This window comes from Gordionus sp. m RMFG-2023, chromosome 3 (genome assembly GCF_954871325.1).
Source record: "Gordionus sp. m RMFG-2023 chromosome 3, tfGorSpeb1-WG-v2, whole genome shotgun sequence".
NCBI classification, from domain to species: domain Eukaryota; kingdom Metazoa; phylum Nematomorpha; class Gordioida; order Chordodea; family Parachordodidae; genus Gordionus; species Gordionus sp. m RMFG-2023.
This window is the reverse complement of record NC_088777.1, coordinates 23,405,722-23,427,203: the sequence shown is the minus strand read 5'-3', so window position 1 is coordinate 23,427,203 and position 21,482 is coordinate 23,405,722. Positions and strand designations below refer to the sequence as shown.

The window sequence follows — 21,482 nt, the reverse complement described above, 5'->3', positions numbered from 1 at the left end:
CTCACCAAATATAGAATGTCGTTAAAAGAGGATACAATCCGTTAAACTTTGTTTTTAAAAAATTGCTTGTTGACAGATTTGTCATCTACATAATAGGAATATTATATTGATTTTTCTACATTATATATAAATATACATATGTATGCTTCTATTTTATCTTATTAATAAAATTTATTTGTCTCTTATCCGTAGTTAAATTTAATATTCTATTTATTTTTATTTATTGATAAATATTCTAATATGAATAATAAATTATTCGATTTAAACGAATACGAATAATGAATTATTCGATTTTAACAATACGAATAATTCCATTAATCGATTCGTATTTTTATTAATATATTTCCCATATAAACCATTTACTTTTTTTTAAAAAAAGTACTGATTATAATGTATTTAATAGTGTTCGGAAAATTATATAATTTTTTATTTATTAATGATATATATGTCATGCGTCACATGTGATCTCTTATGCCAGCCATTATATTAGTTAGGCCCTTCTAAGATATTATAATAAAGATGTGCGATGCTGCATCTATTAAAAAACTAATATGGGATGGTAATATTGCTATTTCTCTAACTTTAGCTAAGGATGAATTGAATACTGTTGGAATTCCTGAACCTTATTTTGTATTTTTTTTTAAACTGACTTAATTTAAAATTATATAAGCTTATGATACCAAGGTTCTTCTATTATCCTCTTATATGGATTAAAATAAAGCATTATTATGTACATCTAGACAACAAATTAAAGGATAAAAGTTTATTTTGGCTTGAAAATAATGGAAAACCATTAAAATGGTATATTAATATAAATATTTCAATAATAAATTTTAAGGAATTATCCCATTGGTGTTCTTTATGATACATATCAAAATAAAATTACAAAACCTTGGAATTTAGTTATTCACTTTGAGGTAAGTGGCTAGTGCATAATTTTATAATATTCATATATAGAATTATCCTTATCAACAGTTATTGCAATATACAGCTGAAACAATAGAAGCACTCTTTTTTTCTATGCTAAAAGAAGCAGATTATCTTAAAAGTAAAAGTCAAAACATAAATTCATTACAAAAAAAGGATTTGAATCAACTTTGGCAGAGTTTAATTTCAAGTAAAGCAAAAATTTTCTTACATCTTATGAATTACATAAATTAATTTTTTAATTGAATATATTATTTCAACGATCTTATTATTGTTATGTATGCAATTATTCAAGAAATTTATATTAATTAATAATATATAAGGCTGTGCCAACCCATTAATTTTTCTCTGATCCAATATTTTCTGATATTACTAAAAAAAATAGACCCAATACCCCAATTTTAAAATAGAGTAAATATAGATTTACTCCAAAATATTATTTCCTATGCCTCAATTTAGCTACTAAGCAATATATGGCAAAATTTATAAGCCTGAGTAATTTAAATTTGACCAAAATCTTTAGTTAATCATTTTTAAAAATTGGCAAAATTAAGCTGTTTAACAACATTTTGGATGCAATATAGATATTTTAAAATCCTTTACTTGTTGCAAATGATATAACAAAAAATAATGTAAAATTTTTAACTACTTTTTTAAACACTACAGCAAATATATTGTATTAGTTCCCAAAAAAATATGAAATTCGTCCATTTAAATTTCTTATAAAAACACTATCTATGCTGTCCAATATTTAATATTGGCACAGCCCTAGTAATATAAATTAATTATTATTTTTAAATTTATGTATAAATATTTGAATAATTATGACTTAATTTTCAAATTATTATATCAAATCTTTTAATCTTATTTAATATTTTGCAATGTTAAATTTTTATTGTTTAATTTAGTTTTATAACAATTAAATCCATTCTTTAAACAGATAATTAACTATATAGTTTTAAAAAAATTATTTTACTTTTAACCAAATATTATGAAATATTAATATTGTTAATTTTAAGATGATTTTGACTTATTTTGGAAGATCAATTGCAAACTTTATCAAATTCCTTTGCCTAAGGATCTCCAAATATATCACCTACCATTCCGAATATACATAGTATAATTATTTTTATATCATAAATAGATTTACAGTTGTTACTGACTATATGGGAAATTTATAGAGTTGTTAAAGTAGTATGATACATTTTTTTGTAGCAGTAAGTAAAAGTGTGCTACTTTTTGGAAATTAAAATTTTAATAGAATGCACAAAGTAGCATCACTACTTTTCAATTAAATATGATAAATATTAACCATTGAAAATTAATTTAAAATTTCTATATATCATCTTCCAAATATATATTTATATTATTTAAAAATATTTTTGCTCTTATCCCTTTGATTTGGGAAAAGATTATCACTGATTGAAAAGATACCGATAACAACATCTAGTATTGCTAAATTCGAGTTCATCCAACTCAGAGTTAGTTAGTCTTAGTTGACTAACTTATTTCAGGACTCTAGTCATGTGAACTTCTGTGGTAAATTCTAGTTATGAACACGAGGATGAGTAGTTCATAATTACCTTAAATTCAAAAAAATTATTAATTTTGTTTTTTTTGGAAATAAAATTAAGAATTTGGGAAGACTCACCTATCTACAGTGTTATGATGATTTAATGAAACATGTTGACGATTAAATTATAACTTATCCATATAAAATTATTTTCTTTACAAAAATAATTAAAATAACAAAAGGAGTAATAAAAGAATTTTCAATAATGCTTTGTCTATATTTTAATTATTTTTGCAAAGAAATTAATTTTATATGGATAGGTTTTAATTGTCAATATGTTTCATTAAATCATCACAACACTGTAGTTTTTTGGTAAAAACCACCCTTTTTATGTATAAACTTACTTTTCTTTTCAGTAAAAACTTTAATTTTTTATGTGAACTGGAGTCGTTTAATTCTTCATTAAAATCAAATAAAAATATCTAAATAATTTAGAATCCTTTATTTAACTAATCATTTTGCTTTGCCCAAATGTACAAATTTTGTTTATTTTTACTTTACCCTATAAAAATTGGAAGCAAATATATGTTCAAACTAGTCTAAAATGGCTGACTCAATATTTTAGCCAGATAAATATTGCCTACACTTCGAGATTTTGCTAATAGATGTCCAAACCTGTTTGTCATCTATGAGCAAAATCTTCAAGCTTGCATTATATTTTTTTGGTTAAAACTTTTAGTTAGCCATTTTTTAAAAAAAGCTCCAATTGATCCATTCGTTACAACGCTTCGGGGCCTAAATATTACCACAGCTGAATTCGCGACATAAAAAGAAAGATGGTGAATACAAACAAGACATTTTTAACATATTATTCAATTTTAATAAATTAATAAAATATTTATATGATAATTTATACAACATTTAACTACTAATATAAAAGTTTAATTATAAATAAAAGTAAAATATATTTTAAAATTTGTTGATAGATTTAATATAATTAAAAACAAATTTGTAAATTTATGCAATATTTAACTACAATATAAAAATAATTAATTATATATAAAGTAATATTTAATTTTATATAAAGTAATATCAATTATATATAATATATTCAATAACTATATATAATAGAGAAAGAATATTTAATTATATAAGCATCAATAATAAATGAATTATATAAATCATTTTCGTTAATACCAGAATATAAACAATCTGTCATATATCACGTTGATTTATCAGGTGAAAAAATGTCAGAAGACAGGCATAAGGATTTAAAATTATGATGTGATATAATATTAATTTTTATACAATACTATATTTTTAAAAGCTGATGATTAAAAAAACATTAGAGCTAATCCAAATGTAAATAAATTGGAATCTATGCAATACTCGAATAAAATAATAATTATAAGCAGAGTTGGGCAGGTCCTTTGGAAAAACAATCTAGATACAGATTCTTTGTGAAAAAATGAATTTTTGATACAGATACTAGTATCGTTTTCAAAATATCAAAAAGATACAATATAAAAGATACTTTCTTAATTAGAGTATTTTAAATAGAAGTAACTTTTAAATTCATTACCAATTAAATTAGAATAGTTTATAAAATACACTTTTTTTTTATTTATTGTGAAGAACATACTCATATAATAAGAAAATCAATAATTAATAAAATATTTAATGCTGAGTTAATTATAATAATCAGAGTATTTAAAATAGATTCATTATTTTATAAGATAATCGAATTTTTCAAATAATTTATCATTAGACATTTCCCATATCGGCGTATTTAACATTGTGCCAAAACTAAATAGCCTTTCAATTAAAGCTGATGAAGTTGCAGTATTATAATTATAAAAAATTTCCTTAATTGAAGGATAATAATTTCGCATTTATAATGTATTTCGACTTTCTGAATATAATTTAAAACCTCCCGTTTGTATTTTTAAACTCAGCAACATTTGTTTCACCAATAGAAATCATCATTTTCTTTATTAGATGTCAAATCTATTGGTGTTATAGTTTGAGCGTGATTATATTCTTTGGTACTATATTTAGGGATTGTTTTAATAATATATTTTGAAAGTGTTTTTTTTTATCATCCGACTCAATCCATAAGTTCTCAAAATATGGATGTGATAAAAAGTCTCATTATATTCATATCATAGGAATATATTTTCTTAAAATTTTTGCCCATACCATCTTGGGCAGCTGTTATTAAAGGTAGACAACATTGTAAATTTGAATTTTTAAGATACCCCTTTTAAGCACATAAATAATATACTTTCATATGTTTAACAAAATTAATTTGTGTTTAACCCTATATCATTTTTTTGTTTATACAGGTTTTTACATAAAGCCTGTACATTGCCTTTTTTTAGTTTTTATTTAAAAAAAATTTCCATTATTTTAAGATTGGGATTTGATTCACAGGAACTTATTACCAAAATTTAAATTTCACTACCCTCTTCTTCACTGCTATGAGTGTTAATCATCCTACAAATTAAAAAATATATAAAATTGGTAACGATATTCTATCGAGTTACATTTATATAAAAAATATGATCGTTATTTATTTTGTGTTGGTATTATTATTTTTTTATCTATCTACCTTAATATGAGTTGTAAATTATGAGAAATTTTGAGCATGATTATTAAAAAGATATTGTATCTTTTGTCAAGAAACTGAAAATGATACAAGATTCTTTTCAGAAAAAAGATCTTAGATACAGATATTAGTATCTTGTTAAAAATAAGTAACTTGTATCTTAGATACAAGTATTCGCGGTATGGCCAACTTTGATTATGAGAGTGTTTTTCTGTTATAATATAATAACTAGATGCCTGCAAGCTTTTTTTTATCCTGATGCTTGGTAAATCTTTTTTTAAAAGACCCAACATGACCCAAACTTTCTGTAAAAGCTTAATAGAGGGGAAAAGTCATTTCAAAAAATACTTTTTAATCTGCCCGATTGATAAATTTTGAGTATCTTATAGCACCTTATCTATTTAGTTTTTCTCTCTCTCCTCATATACTATGTGTCCGCTTTAGACCCAAATATTTTAATTATGATCTTCAGTTAAAGTTTTTTTTTAATTAGGATATATCTCGTCGGCAAGTTGCTTTCCCTCGATAGGCAAAATCTAACTAAACTAGTTTAAATTTATAAGCCCTTCAGTCGGAGCTATATTAAACTTTACATTGATAAAGGAATGTCTATATATATTTAGGTAGATCTATAACTGTGGAGAGATAAATTTTGCAAAGTTAACATCATCCAATAAATCACATTAAAAAATTATTTTTTATTAATATCTTAAATCAAAAATGTTTAATTATTTCTATGTTTATAATTGCTAATATTTAAATCCGTTTAGATTAGGTTTGTTCATAATTTTTTGAAAGAGATTTTATAATTATGGTTCGTATCATACTTTGGGTTGAGCACCTGCCGATGGCTGATTTAATTTTACCATTAACCTATTTAATTAAAACCTATGATTGAGCAAGACATAAGAAAAGTCTATTAATTAATTAATCAATTTTTTTAAGTTAAAAAAGATATCGCGTCAGAAATATATTATCAAAATTGATTATTTGTAGGGCTGTGCCGATATTAAATATCGGATCGGATCGGTCCCGATATTTGACGTTTTTCAAAAATATCGGATCGGCCCGATACCTGTAAAAAACCCGATCCGATCCTTTTACTAAAAATGCAATTCCTATAAAACTTTTGAGTAATGAAACTTTGAATTATTATTTTTTAATAAAAAAAATTTTTTTAAAATATTTTTAAAAAAAATAAATTTTTTCGAGTTTCTATTTTACATTAATAATATTTTATAAATAATTTTTTTTTAAACAATGCAAATATTATTTATTTTTTTAAATATATTTTACAAGTTTTTTTATAAAAATAGAAAGGAACACCCAATGTTTTATTTATTTTTAATTTTTTAAAAAAATAACACCAATTTTATTATTTATACTTTAAATAAAAATTATTTTAAATATGGTTTCTGAATTATGGAAATATTTTGATAAAGATTAAGGTAATTTTGCAATATGCGTCATCTGCGGAATTCTAATTTCACGGGGAGGAATACTGAAAAATTCGTTCAATACAACTAACATTAGGAAACATCTGAAGCGTTGCCATCAAAAGGAATTCGAAGAGCTGACACAAAAAGAACGAGAAATATTAGAAAAAACAAATCAAATTTTTAAAAAAAAGAGCCCTGAAAGTCAGCCAACAATATCAGCCATTCTTAATAAAACTAATATTTGGAAACATTCTGATCCTAAATCAATAATAATTTCTAAATTTATAGGGGAAATGATAGCGTGTGACCACCAGCCGATTTCTATCTTGGAGGATATAGGCTTTAAAAGGCTTTTACATCATTTATGTCCAAATTACAAAATTCCTAATAGAAAGTATTTTTCGCAAGGAGTTATTCCGGATATATATGAAAAACTCTCCGAAAAAATTCGTAAAGAAATTTTGGTTGACGATTATTTTTTATCCTTTACGGTAGATATATGGACTAGAAATTCAGGTGGCGATTCTCACATCTCATTAACATGCCACTATATAAACCAAAATTTTCAACAAATTAATAAAGTTCTAAATGTTAAAACATTTAATGAGTCGCATACAGCAATAAATATTGCTCAAATTTTAGATGAAATTATTAATTATTGGGGTATAAAGAAAAATAAAATACACCTAATCATTAGAGATAATGCACCCAATATAACTTTGGCCATGAAAAATGGGAAATTTCAAAGCGTTTCGTGTTTTGCACATAGTTTGCAATTGGTTGCACAGGCAGCAATTTTATCACAGAGATCTATTATTGACATGCTTACCCGGGTTAGAAAAATAGTAGGGCACTTTAAACATTCTTCTATTGCACAAAACTGTCTAAAAGAAATCCAAATTCGATTAAGTCTAGCCCAGCACAAATTAATCCAGGATGTGCCCACCCGTTGGGATTCTACCTATTATATGCTCGAAAGATTGATAGAACAAAAAAGGGCGGTACAGCTGTTCATTGTCTATAATCCTAATTTGGGAAATCTCTCATTATATGAGTGGGAATTAGCAGAAAGTGTAATTGATGTTCTTGAACCAATTCAGAGAGTAACAAAAGAAATAAGTACGGAATCATATTCAATTAGCAATGTTATACCCTTTGTTGAAATTCTGAAAAGTGAATTAACAATTAATGGGGACACAGATAGAGGTGTGCAGACTATGAAGAATACCACTAATAATCAATTAACAACTCGGTTTTTTGATATTTATGATGATGACAATTATGTTGTTGATCCTCGATATAAGGATTTCTTTTTGCCAAAAAACATATACATAGAAAAGCTCAGGACTGCATGTGAGTCTTTTTTTAAAGGTGATGATAATGTTCAACTTCCAATTTCTAATAAAGATTCGCCAGGTTTTATATTTTTTAAAATAAATTTAGATTTTATTGTTAACTTAGGTAATGACAATGAGAAAAATGTTCCACATAACATTAAAAAATGCAAATTTAATTTAAGGGATGCTTATAAATTGAAAATCAAAGAAAAACTAGTAATAAATGAAATCGATAGTAATGTAAATGATGACCTGCCATACCTAATAGAAATCAAGGAATATTTAAAAGAATCTTTATATATAGAAAGTATAACAACATATTTTTCATATTAATTTAAATATTGCTTGGTTGGGCTATGATTGACCCATTTGTTTGGGTGATTTTTCAAAATCAACAAAAGATTGGGTTTGTATGAAACCCACTATTTTATAAATGCTAATTTTATATTTGTGTTATTTATTTAGAAAACTCGAATAACATTGATGATATTGATATTATATCCCCAGTGAATCCACTTGAATATTGGAGAGTTAATGCTGTAAAATATCCAACTTTATCAACACTTGCACGTAAATTTTTGGCTCCTCCAGCAACAAGTATCCCATCTGAGTCTCAGTACGGCAGGGGATATTGATAGTCCTCATCGTAGAAGCCTATTGCCTGAAAATCTAGAGACTCTTATTATTAAAAAAAATCTAATATATTATAATTTTATATATTAAATATTACAAACCAACATAAAATGGATATATTATTATATATTTTTTTAAAAATTATTGTTGAAATAAAAAAATTAAATTATGCATAATTCTTTTATGCATAAAAAATATTGATTTATTAATTACATTTGGTTCAAAGAGGGGTGGTGAAAAATTAATATAAATGTCGGATCGGTATCGGATCGGTGAAAAATATGTGGATCGGCACAGCCCTAATTATTTGAATAAAATAAGGATTAGAAATTAAGATTTTGTATTTCCTTTATTATCTTCACCCATACACTTGTTTAGATATGATACAAAAATATATGTATAAATAGTTTTATTATGAAATATAATTTTCGCAAATTATCAATTTTTTCAAATGAACAATAAATTTAAAAAGCTACAAATATCCTTTAATAAAATATAATATTTAATTAGTAGTAATATGACATACAGAATATATTCACACAATACAATGTTAATATTAATTTTCTCAAACTATAACACATTATAAAAATCTACATTTACCATGCAGATAAAAATTTAATGGCTGGAAAAGATGTAATAAATTTCACCAATCTTTTCCTCATAAATATAACAACTAGTGTTGTTAAACGCCTCGTTTTGAGCCGATTTTTAAAAACGGCTAACTCAATATTTTAGCCAGAAAAATATTATTTAAGACTCGAGATTTCGCTAAGAGATGTCCAAACCTTTGTTCCTTCTACAAACAAAATCTTCAGGCTTGCGTAATACTATCCTGGGTGAAATACTGAGTTAGCCGTTTTTAAAAATCGGCTCAAAACGAGCCATTTAACAACACTAATAACAACACTCAAACTTAATGCAAATATCGAACTGCCATATAATTTTACTCCCCCAAAAATAATAATTTCAAAAAAATATAATTGAAAATCAATCAACCATACTTTCATTTTTGTCAATGTATTTTAAGACGTATAGAGATTTAGATCCCATATGAGATCTTTTTACATATTTTAAAACGCTAAATTTAAATATAAGATGTTAAACATGTAAGTTTTAAAAGATCCAACATTTTTAAATATGTTTCTTTGTTTTTATTTGGCAACAATATATATGCGCAAGGAATTATTGTATGATTAATCATTATATGAATAGTGTATAATTGCTTAAATAATAATGGACACGAAAAAAATGTACCGTCCATCAAAATTTGGTCAGCATTACAGAGGCATTCAAGTAATTCATGTGTAGAAAATATTAATAATTCATTATTTTCATTACAAATTAAAAATGTTTTATTATCTAGTGTTAAGGTATAATTGCCGTCTAATCGGATATCAGAATTTATAAGAGGTAAAGGAGGTCTCAATGATTTAATAACACGATTCATAATACTTTTCACATAGAAATGTTGGTAGAGCATTAGGATGGAGTTGAACGAGTGGATACATTTTTCTAATACGCATAACTTGATTATATGTTTTACGTTTGCTTTGATAGGGGTATGCTCGAATTAAGTTTATTCATAGTTACTAAAATTGCATAATGCTCTTCCTCAGATTCATCAGAATGGTTGTGAAAATTGGTTAATGTAAACTTCCTATTTAACAAAGTACCTCTAGCGGTACAATGCTTTAGTCTACATTTAAATAAAAAACCAAATTTATAATGTATATATAAATATTTATTGGAATATAATAAATTACGATTTTTTTGGGAAAGAATAAAATTATATGGTTGTTCGATTTTTAAGAATGAAGATTGAATGCTATTAACTATTACTGGAAAAGTATCAGAGCTTTTAGCTGCAATGGAGGTATCTACTAAACCTTCTTCATCTATAAAACTTTCATCTAAGAATGGGAAATGTAGAGGTAGTTCTATGATTTGAGTTAAAGGATCTTGAACTTCTTCCAAAAAGACCCCAGATATCACCACATTTATGTCTTCATCACCAACCTGATTGCCAGATACTTAAGGAAAAATTTATTTTAAAAAAATTTGTTATTTATAATAAAGTTAGATTATATCACAATTTAGATGAACTATTTTTAATAAAATTTAAAAGATAATATATTAACAAAATTTTGATTAACTATGATAAAATTAAAAAGAAAATATATTAACAAAATTTTGATTAACTATGATAAAATTAAAAAGAAAATATTAACAAAATTTTGATTAACTATAATAAAATTAAAAAGAAATATATTAACAAAATTTTGATTAACTATAATAAAATTAAAAAGAAAATATATTAACAAAATTTTGATTAACTATAATAAAATTAAAAAGAAATATATTAACAAAATTTTGATTAACTATAATAAAATTAAAAAGAAAATATATTAACAAAATTTTGATTAACTATGATAAAATTAAAAAGAAAATATATTAACAAAATTTTGATTAACTATGATAAAATTAAAAAGAAAATATATTAACAAAATTTTGATTACCTATGATGAAATTAAAAAGAAAATATTAACAAAATTTTGATTAACTATAATAAAATTAAACAAAATTTTGATTAACTATAATAAAATTAAAAAGAAAATATATTAACAAAACTTTGATTGACTATAATAAAATTAAAAATAAAATATATTAACTAAATTTTAATTAACTATGATAAAATTGATCCCAGAAATCCCCACAGCACCTCCATCTTCTTGTTCATGATTAATTAAAGAAGTCACAATCTCTTCATTTCTTCCCAATGATACTTATGGAAAAATATATTTAAAAATTTTGATTTTCATATTATTTTGTAAAATACTTCCTCTTCTTGCAGTCAAATACTTGCAAATATCTAGAATAAAATAAATTACATCTTGTATATTAAATAATTTACCATTGCAGTATTGAAGTAAAGACTTTATGTAAATTTTCTAGGAAATTTTTCGAAATATTGAAACGAAATGGTATAATGACAAAAGACGGGCAAACAGATCGGACCGATACCGTTACAACACTATGTAAATTATCAAAATTATTATATTTAAGATAATTTTATGTTTTTATATGGAATAGACATTAATAACCCTGAAGCACTTTTTTATGCCATTTATCAGGAGAAGCATTTTAACTGTTTACACATAGCTACTTAACCCCAAGAAGATGTCTATTATAGAAATCGTTATTACTTGACATATAGATAAACATATAAAATAAACGGCATTATTCTACAGCATTAAATATTTAGAAAAATATCGAAGCATAAAAAATAATAATAAATATATACAATAAACAATATGATTATTATTTTTTCTTAGCTGGTTTTATTTAATGCATTAAGTTATATAATTAACATTATTTTTTTCAAAAGATATGCATATATGCAACAATCTAAGTTACTAGTTACGTTTTGGACAAGGTAACTATAATGTACTATTAGAAGTAATTCCTGAAATATATTTTTATTTTATTCGTTATCAAATCGCATTTTCTTTTTACATGCAACTTCCTTTAGCTTCATGACTTGTATCATTTTCCTCCCTCTCCTTTAGGTATATTTCATCGTTATTGTTTATTATGTTCTCTTTTTTACTATCTTTTTGGTTCTCTCGTATACTTTTGTTTTCTCTTTTATTTCGTACTAATATATTTTCGGGTCTTTTCCTTAATTGATCAGTATGACGTGTAATCGTTTTACCCTCTGTATTTACTTCATATTGTGATTCGAGTATGCTTTTAATAGTGGCTTTTTCCCATTTTTTTTCTTTATTACTATAAATGCGCGACCACACTTTCTCATTTAACTCGAATTTTTGAATGTAGTATTGTAACTTCTCCTTTCTGTTCCCCTGAATATTTGGCCTGACAATAATCCTCTAGGTTTAATTTCTAGTAGTATTTCGGCAGGACTTTGTTCATTTTCTGCCTTTGGTGTATTTCGGCAATTGTAGAAAAAAATAGCTAAACTGGTTTCTAAATTCCTCTCGTTTCTTTTATTCATGCTCTGTTTAAAAGTTCGAGCTAAACGTTCGGTCATTCCGTTAGTCTGAGGATGGTAAGGACTTCCGTGCACTAATTGTATTCCAATTTTTTCGCAAATCATGGAATTCTATACTGCTGAATTGTGACCCATTATCAGAAACGATTATTTTAGGAACGAATCTGGCAAAGATATTTCTTAATATTTTCATCGTGCTTTCGGTTGTAGTACTAGTCATTTGAACTATCTCTGGCCAGTAACTGCTAGCATCTATCACTACCAACCAATAATGGTTTTGAAATCACAATTTTGAATTGATGCCTTTTGAGGCATATCTTGTTCCTGACATTCTCTATATTTTTTGACCCATTTTCTATATCTTGGTTTATATTTCACACATATTGTCTTGCTCTCATCTTCATTTTTACCATTATAATATGTCCTTGATGTATCATATCTAACACGTTATTTTGGCATTGTTGTGTATTTATCATTTTAGTTCTTCACAGTAAACTACCTCTCTCAGTTGTGATTTTCTCTCATCTTTGGCTATACTCTTTAAACATGCATCAAAGTTTGTCCACATTGTAAACCTGTATACTTTATAGATTACATCATCTTGCATTGTTTTTCTTTCAATTTCGCTTGCATTTAAAGGCGTTTGTTCTCCCAACCTATATTTGATCTAGTGTTTTTTCTTTTGATATTGTGGTTCCCTATATAGGTAATCTAGATAGCATGTCAGCATTGCGTAGTTGTCGACTACTCTTGAATTCTATCTCATATTGGTAACCTGCTAATAATAAAGCCCATTTTTGTATTCTGGCATTAGGTGTTGTTGGTATATCATTTTTTAGTGAAATAAACACATTAATGGCTTTTGGTCTGTTCGTAATGTGAAATTATTTCCATATATAAATTTTAACCCCAAATAAGATGGCATGAGCTTCTCTTTCTATTTGGTTATAATTTTTCTCTGCTGCATTTAGCGTTCTTGAGGCGAATGCAATATATCTCTCCTTACCCCCTTCTTTATGTGCAATTCCTATGGCGACGCATCTGTTGCTAATATTATGGGTAATTTCGGATCATAAAGTTGTCATTTTGGAGTACTACTTAATTCTTGCTTTATTTTTTTATACGCGTCTTTGCATTCATTAGTCCATCTCCAAACTACTGCCTAATAATTTGTATAATGGTTTGGCTTTATCTGCAAAATTTGAAATAAGCTTTTAATAGTATGTTGCTCACCCTAGAAATGACTGTAATTGTTTTAAGCTTGTTCTAGTGCTTTTTATACAGCCTCAGTATTTTTCTGTAGTTGTAATCCCGTTTTTTGAAATTTTGTGTCCTAAGTACTCGAAATTTTCTTGAAAATTTACATTTTTCTATCTTTAGCTTGATTCCATTTTTGTTTAGACAATTAGTATCTTTTTTAAATTTGTTTTGTGTTTCTCTCTATTTTTCCCCGTTTATTATAATATCATCTAAATAATAAGCTACTCCTTCTAAACCTTTTAATAAATTCTCGATGGCCCGTTGAAATATTGCTGGAGATGACGATATGCTAAAAGGTAGTCTTGTATATTTAAATAATCCTATATGCATATTGATTACAAGATATTTTTGAGACTCTTCCTCCACCTTAATTTGAAAATAGGCATCTGATAGAATCAAAATTTAAAATTCTTCTCCTTTTCCCAAACTGGCTAATAAATCTTGGATTCTCGGTATTGAGTATGAATCATTATTAATATTTTGATTTATAGTTCTTAAAATCCCCACAAATTCGAAATGTTTTATCTTTCTTTTGAACAATTACTATGGGTGATGCATAAAGTGTTAATATTTTTTCTATTACTCCTATTTTTATCAATCTGTTTAAATTTTCTTCAACTTTTTCTTTTAATGTGTATAGTATGGGACGTGATTTATAGAAAATTGGTTTCTCGTTTTTCATATATATATTTCTGCCTTAAAATCTTGCAAACAGCCCAATTCTTTGGTAAATAATTAAGGAAATTCATTTTGTATATATTTATTTGTATGGTCCTTTCAGGTATTTCAGTTATTTTTGGAAATTTTGTTATCCAGTTTCTTTCAATTAGATTTTTTGTATATCCTTTTGTAATTATGAGAGGTAGTTCAAATGTTCGTCCTTTATATTGTACTTTTAAGTCTGACCTAATAGTAGTATATTGGTTCTTGTATAACTTTTAAGTTTTCGCCTGCAATTTATTAATCCAGAACGATTAAGTTTATTTTTCTAATCTATTTCGATTATTATGCTTACCCCAGCTCCAGTATCTAATTCCATTCTGATATCGCTGTTGTTTATTTTGATATCCACCCAAAATTCAGGATTATATTCATTCGTTGTATTACTAATAAAATTATTTCTTTTCTACAGACTCGAGCATTGTGCCCAATTTTGTTGCATTTATAACAAGTGGCATTGTTGAAAAGACAATTTTCCCTTTTATAATTCCGCCGCAGGAATGGCAGAGATTTAGTTCTTTGTAACTCGTATTATAATTATTATATGATTTTGATTGTTTATCATTATCATTATTAACTTTTTAAATTATATTTATATTATCATGTGGCTCTTCTAAATGATCAATTTTAGTTTTATCATTTTGTATTAATTTTGTATTTTTTATAGCTGTTTCTACTTTAAATAACCTTATTTATGTTTATCTCGGATAATAATCTGTAAAATTTTAGGATTTTTTATTCGGAATATGAATTTATCTCTTAATGCAGTATTTAATATCCCCCAAATTCACAAGTCGTTGCTAATTTTCGAAAATTTAATATCCATTAATTTTTCCTCATTTTTTGATTATATTGATAAAAATTATATCTCTCTACAATTATATTAGGTTTGGGATGAAAAGATTTGATAAAAATATTATGTATTTCTAATACCTCTCTGTTTCCCGGACTATCAGTTGCATAAAATTTACCAGTATTTTGTAAGTATCACTTCCTATTGTTAATAACAGTTATTTTTTTGTGATGATATTAAACTTGGTTGTTTGTTTTTAACTTCAAATAAGTCAGGTTTGAATCCGTTAGATTTTTTATTGACTGCGCCATTCTTGTAATGTATTATTAGAAGCAATTCTTAAAATATCTTTTTATTTTATTCTTTACCAAATCGCATTTACATGCAAATTCATATAATAAATATAATAATGAAAATATACATTTTACAAAAAATACATAATAAACAATTTAATACATAACAGTAACTTTTTAATGTAACTTGTTAAGAAATATTTTTTAATAGGATTAAATTTTTTTTTGGCCGAAAAAACGGGTGACCATAAAATTTAATCGGTATTCTTTTCGCTCATTTTTATTTATTTATAAATATAAAACTAATTTATTATTTCAAGTTGGGTTGAGGGGTTTAGTACTTATGGGTATATTTTTTTATTTTCTTGATCTCCTTGAGATGCTTAAACATAATTTAATTTTTGTATATTTAATAAGAATTAGTAAGAATGCACTTAGTCAAGGCCCGGCCCATATTTAATATTATAAAATATTCAAATAAGGTTTCAGAAATTTTTCCCAGACCCATATCCAAAAATTTAATGAAACTAAACAATATTAAGTGTATTTAAGCAATCATTTTGTTTACGATTCTTAAATTTATTATTATTAGAAGAAATAAATTGCAATATTTTTTTAAATTAGCAACTATTTTAAAATAAAATAAATTTAAATTAAAAAAAACACTAACCCATTAAAAAATTTTAAAAACTTAGACCCGCTAGAAAATAGTCAGGTTTGGGCCACCGTCCCGGCTTATGAAGGTCTCTGATAAGCATTAGTTTAATTGATAAGTGATCGTTATTGGTATATTTTATTTAATCTAATATTTTTGTCCTAGGTACTCACTTTTTGCTTCACACTTAATAAATTTAAATGCGTAGCTGCTTACTATCACAAAATTTTGATTTTCAAAATGCAATGTTGTTAAATACTAATTTTGAAAGTAGCACGCTAAGGCTTTATTTGACAAAAAAGGTAGTATGCTACTGCCTCTATTTTTCAAAAAATTAATGACTTTAGTTACCTTTTAAAAAGTAACTTTCGCTACTTTTTACCCTATTTAAAAATTTTTATATATGTGTTCATTGTCGATAAATTAATATTTCTTAAACATGTAAAAATAAAATATTGGTATGATAAATAATATTAATAAAATCATTATATTATCATCATCTCCATGTGTAGAGCGGGACCAGAAAGTATAAGTGTTTCCTAACTAAATAATCCTTCTGCAGTAGCACCTGAGGGTAATGCGGTATTTAATTTAATTTTCTAAACTTTTTATATAAGAAAAATTATCGAAAATGTTCATTTGAATAATTTTAGACTTAAAAATGCTTAGTCAACGTTACCAATGACCTATTTAATTGCTCTCTTCAAATAAGTAATATAATATCAGAACATTGTTACTTTTTTTTTTCATGAGTCCCTACAATCTGCTGTTGTGCAGATGTTAGAGACATCTGATAGATCTAATATTAAAGATAATTTTATTTTTGAAAATTATCCAAAATTCTTGCCATCACTCTTGTCCAAAATGTCTTGATACTAAGTGAATGTAATCAAATTGATAAATAAGGGCTTATCAACCAAGGAAATTGGCTCTATTTGAGAAACACTTGTTTGAATGTTGTGGGATTAATAAATTTGTCCGTTATTTTATGCATCTAAATTTAAATCGTTAATTTTTTTATTAAGTTCAAAATTTGCAAATTTGGGGATGGGTAATTCCAGGGTATCATTTAGGAAATTTCGTGGTTGTCATCTGTCTTAAAATACCTCCATGTCTATCTTTATTGACAGCAATTTATATTTTTAATTACTTGATAAATTAGGTTTATAAAGCAGATTTTGGTTTCAAAATTAAATTAAAGATTATAATATTAAAATTAACTATTAAATTATAAATAAATATTAATATTACCGCTGCAAAAAAAAATTGCGCTACTTAACAACTTTGTAAATAGGATTGATGGGAAAGAATTATAGACAATTCTTTCAAAATTTAATTTAAAAAATTACCACATTCAAAAAATAATCACATTTTTTAATTGCACTTCTTATTTTTGCCGTTGCCTTAAAAAAGCTCAAAAATTGGTTTTTTACTAATAGGTAATATGAGTCCATAAAATTCAATTCAGTAAAAATGAAGATATATGCTAAAAATATAATTAGCTTTAGTAGGTCATTAATTGTAGTGTAGTTAATGTAACTAGCGCTTTGAGGAATTTAGCTGTAAATAGTTACATTTTGAAAAAAATAACTTTAGCCTGTAACTATGTTTTTGCGAATGTTAAAATTCTTTATTATAGCTATTATATGTAGATTATATTTTAAAAATTCACTCGCTTCAAATCAAATATTTTTATATAATAAAATGCTTGCATCATTAAAAATTTTAACAAAAATTAGCTTCCTAATCTAGTTGCTGTAGATTATTACTGCCATCTCTTTTAAACTTGTTATCACTAATAAAAACTGAAATAAAAATATTTGCTCAGGTTATAATATAATTTATAGAAAAGATATTTTTGCTCAGGCTATACAATATTATTTATAAAATCTGTCTAGTCTTATAATTTATGGAAAAAAACACATATGACCAATCTATATTTTATATTTGAAAAAAAGAAACACTGTTTTGTATATAAAAAAATTATATTCATATTAAAAATAAATTATCATTACAAGTATATATTAAAAATACAACAGATCTAAAGAAAATTAAATAATTTAAGAACCTAAGAAATATGGATAAGGGTAGAAAAAGCCCTCAGGTATCCGTAGTTTTAGTGAAATGAAGCAAAACTATTATTTAATGTTGTTTCAACTCTAACCCAAATCAGGCCACAGTTAAATTCAAGAATCTGTAAAATTAAATAGTAGGGTTGTGCCGATATTAAATATTGGATCGGCTCTGATATTTAGCGTTTTCCAAAAATATCGGATCGAGCCAATACCTGCAAAAAATCGATCCGATCTTTTTACTTTTCTTTTTTTTGTTATTTTATGTTATGTATATTAATTTTACATTATTATAATATTTTTTTTTATCTATTATAATATATTTTTTTTTAATTATAGTCTTAAAGAAATGAAAAATTAAATTAAATGCATAATTCGATTTTTTGCATAAAAAATATTGATTTATTAATTACATTTGGTTCAAAAGGGGGTGGTGAAAAATCAAGATAAATATCAGATCGGGTTTGAACCAAGATCGGATCGGCACAGTCCTGTTAAATAGATACTTATTGGCCATAAATATCTATTAGATTTTACTGACAGCCGGGTTTTTCAGTTTTCTTGTGGTTTTATTACAACCCTACCCAATATTTGTCTAACTTTAACCTAGAAATTTGTTTCGAAAAAATACATTTACCCCTAACTCATAGCTTCCGTGAATTTAAGCAAAATTATTATTTAATTTTTTTTTCAACTTCTAGTCCAAATAGACCTTAGTTTAAATTAAGAATCAGTAAAATCAAATAATGTCTTCTTTGCAGCCCAAAGATTTGTTTAATGGACTATTTTTAAATTTTATGGTAATATTTTCCGGAAAATTTCTGTGATATTTTTTTTTCCAGTGTTATTTTACCTATTACCCTCTCATTCTGCCTCAAAGATTTTATATTCAGTAATTTAAATTAATTTTTTTTTTAAATACAAATTAGAATGATGAGATTGTCCAAAATCGTTTTCCCTTTTATAATACGAAATCATTAAATCACGATTCTGGGAACCCTTATTTAGCTCATAAGTTAACCGAGCTATTGACGTTTTGTGATATTAATAGTGAAAATTCAAAGCAGGATATTGAAAAATCAAATATTATTAAATATGATTTTAATACGAATTCATTACATGATAATAATAATTACCATAAACAATGTAAAAAAATTTGTAAAAGATGTATATGTCATGGTATCGATATTCCCCTGGAAACACCCCTTACATACCTCTATCAAAATTTAAGTAACCCAGATAATTTTCTACACCTTATAATAAAATCATAAAATTTGTTCATATTAATTATGTTATGATGCATTACTGACGATCCCTTACTTACCTCTATCATAATGTAAGTTATTAAGTTAATTTTCTTATTTGTAATAAATCAAAAGTTCATATTATTTATATTGTGATGCATTCCTGATAATATTTGTTTTTGGATCATATATCTATAAAATAAATGTACATTTTGATATTGTATCATGTATAAATAATTTTTATTATTTCTAAATATTTATTAAAAATGTTTGAAACTCAACCTTTATTTAGCCATCCTTATTTAGAAACTTAAAATAACTTAACTCTAAACAAAATACTATTTCCTATTACAAAAATTCGAATCGAATAGTAGAATTATTCGTCGTATTACGAATAATAAAATAATTATTCGATTTGATTCGTCGAATATTCGATTCGAAAATTTTATTTAACCATAAATAAAAAAGATCGAATATTAAATTTATTTTGTAAATTTAACAAGAAGGAAGATAAACAAATTTTATTAGTAAGATAAAATATACATATAGAATAAGGCAGAAAAATCAATATATCAAGAAAAATCTGATAACAACCAATTTTTTAAACACAACGTTTTTCGGATTGCATCCTCTTTTAATGACATTCTATATTTAGTAGCCATATGCGCTCCAACAGAAAAGAGCCGCTCACATGGGGTAGAAGATCCTTGTTTAGATAATATGTATCTTGCCATTTTAGATAAAACGGGAAAACGATCTCCATGTAGTTTCCACTATTCTAGTGGGTTTTTATTTGATATGATTCTCGCTTCTTTTAAATAGGTTTCAACTTCGGAAATTGGTAAAACATTCTGTTTAAAAATTACATCCATATTTGATTGTATTAAAGGTTGACTGACTGATACATTATATTTTAGGAGAGACCTGCAGGCCGGGCCGTATTTTAAATTTTTAAAATATACCCGGGACGGGCCTGAAAATTTTTTTTTTAAAAAACCCGGGCCGGTCCGTATTTTTTTAAAAAATTTATACAACATGAATTATTATATTCGTCAATTAGATATGGTTATAATGATTATATATAGTTATGATTAATATAATGTTTGGTGAAAGTTAACACTAGCTAACACTCATAGTATCTATTACATAATAAAATTATAGTTTTCCTGCCATGGAATAAATTCGCAAAGGATTAAATACATTGTTATATAATATATGTTATATTTTTAATTAATTAAAATATCATTTTTATTTTTTTTATAAATACATGTATATTCTCAAAATATTATTTACACAAATTTTTTATAGTATCAATTTGTAAGATATTAAATATCTGTTTAGGATAAAAAAAATAATATGTTATAGTGTTGTTAAACGGCTCGTTTTGAGCCGATTTTAAAAATGGCTAACTCAGTTTTTTATCCAGATAAATATTATGCAAGCCTGAAAATTTTGCTCATAGAAGGAGCAAAGGTCTAGACATATAGTATCAAAATTTCGAGCCGTATTTAAATATCGGTTCAAAACGAACTGTTTGACAACATTAGCTAATATACTTGCTTATTAAATGATAATACTCGCCAAAAAATATGATAAAATACGAAATAATGAATTTTTTGTATATACCAGGTCGAATATAATTTTAAAAAATTCTGAGCCGGGCCTAAAAAAATTTTTTTTAAAAAAATCCAAGCCAGACCGGGCCCAAAATTTATTTTTTTTAAAATATCCGGGCAGGGCCTAAAATTTTTAAACCCGGGCCGGGCCGTAAAATATTTTTGAAAAAAAAATCCGGGCCAGGCCAAAAATTTTTTAATCTGGGCTGGGCCGTACAAATGGTACCTCTGCAAGTCTCTGATAATTATCAAACATTTTCTTAAAATTATTTAATATAATTGAAATGTTGATATTATAAGAAGGAGGTAAGCATTCAAAAAACTCTAATTTAAGTCTAGGATTTAATATAGCAGATATAA

The 21,482-nt window shown here is 25.4% G+C and overlaps 2 protein-coding genes across 4 annotated transcripts; both read left to right on the top strand.

Moving 5' to 3' along the window:
• The first annotated feature begins 411 nt into the window (after positions 1-411).
• On the top strand, positions 412-19,793 carry LOC135927709 (autophagy protein 5-like). Of its 3 annotated transcripts, XM_065463881.1 has the most exons (8): positions 412-630; positions 671-801; positions 839-917; positions 958-1,117; positions 1,947-2,044; positions 11,410-11,492; positions 11,843-11,890; positions 19,192-19,378. In XM_065463881.1, the coding sequence occupies exons 1-8, from the start codon at positions 520-522 to the stop codon at positions 19,241-19,243; spliced, it is 762 nt and encodes a 253-aa protein (XP_065319953.1). In that variant the 5' UTR covers positions 412-519; the 3' UTR covers positions 19,244-19,378. The 3 variants fall into 3 exon arrangements, with proteins under 3 accessions (XP_065319953.1, XP_065319952.1, XP_065319951.1); XM_065463880.1 differs by lacking the exons at positions 11,410-11,492; positions 11,843-11,890 and having other exon boundaries at positions 976-1,117; positions 19,192-19,793; XM_065463879.1 differs by lacking the exons at positions 11,410-11,492; positions 11,843-11,890 and having other exon boundaries at positions 19,192-19,793.
• Positions 6,551-8,459, top strand: LOC135925821 (zinc finger BED domain-containing protein 4-like). The gene is made up of 3 exons (XM_065461320.1): positions 6,551-7,903; positions 7,949-8,131; positions 8,290-8,459. The coding sequence occupies exons 1-3, from the start codon at positions 6,781-6,783 to the stop codon at positions 8,457-8,459; spliced, it is 1,476 nt and encodes a 491-aa protein (XP_065317392.1). The 5' UTR covers positions 6,551-6,780.
• Positions 19,794-21,482: the final 1,689 nt, after the last annotated feature.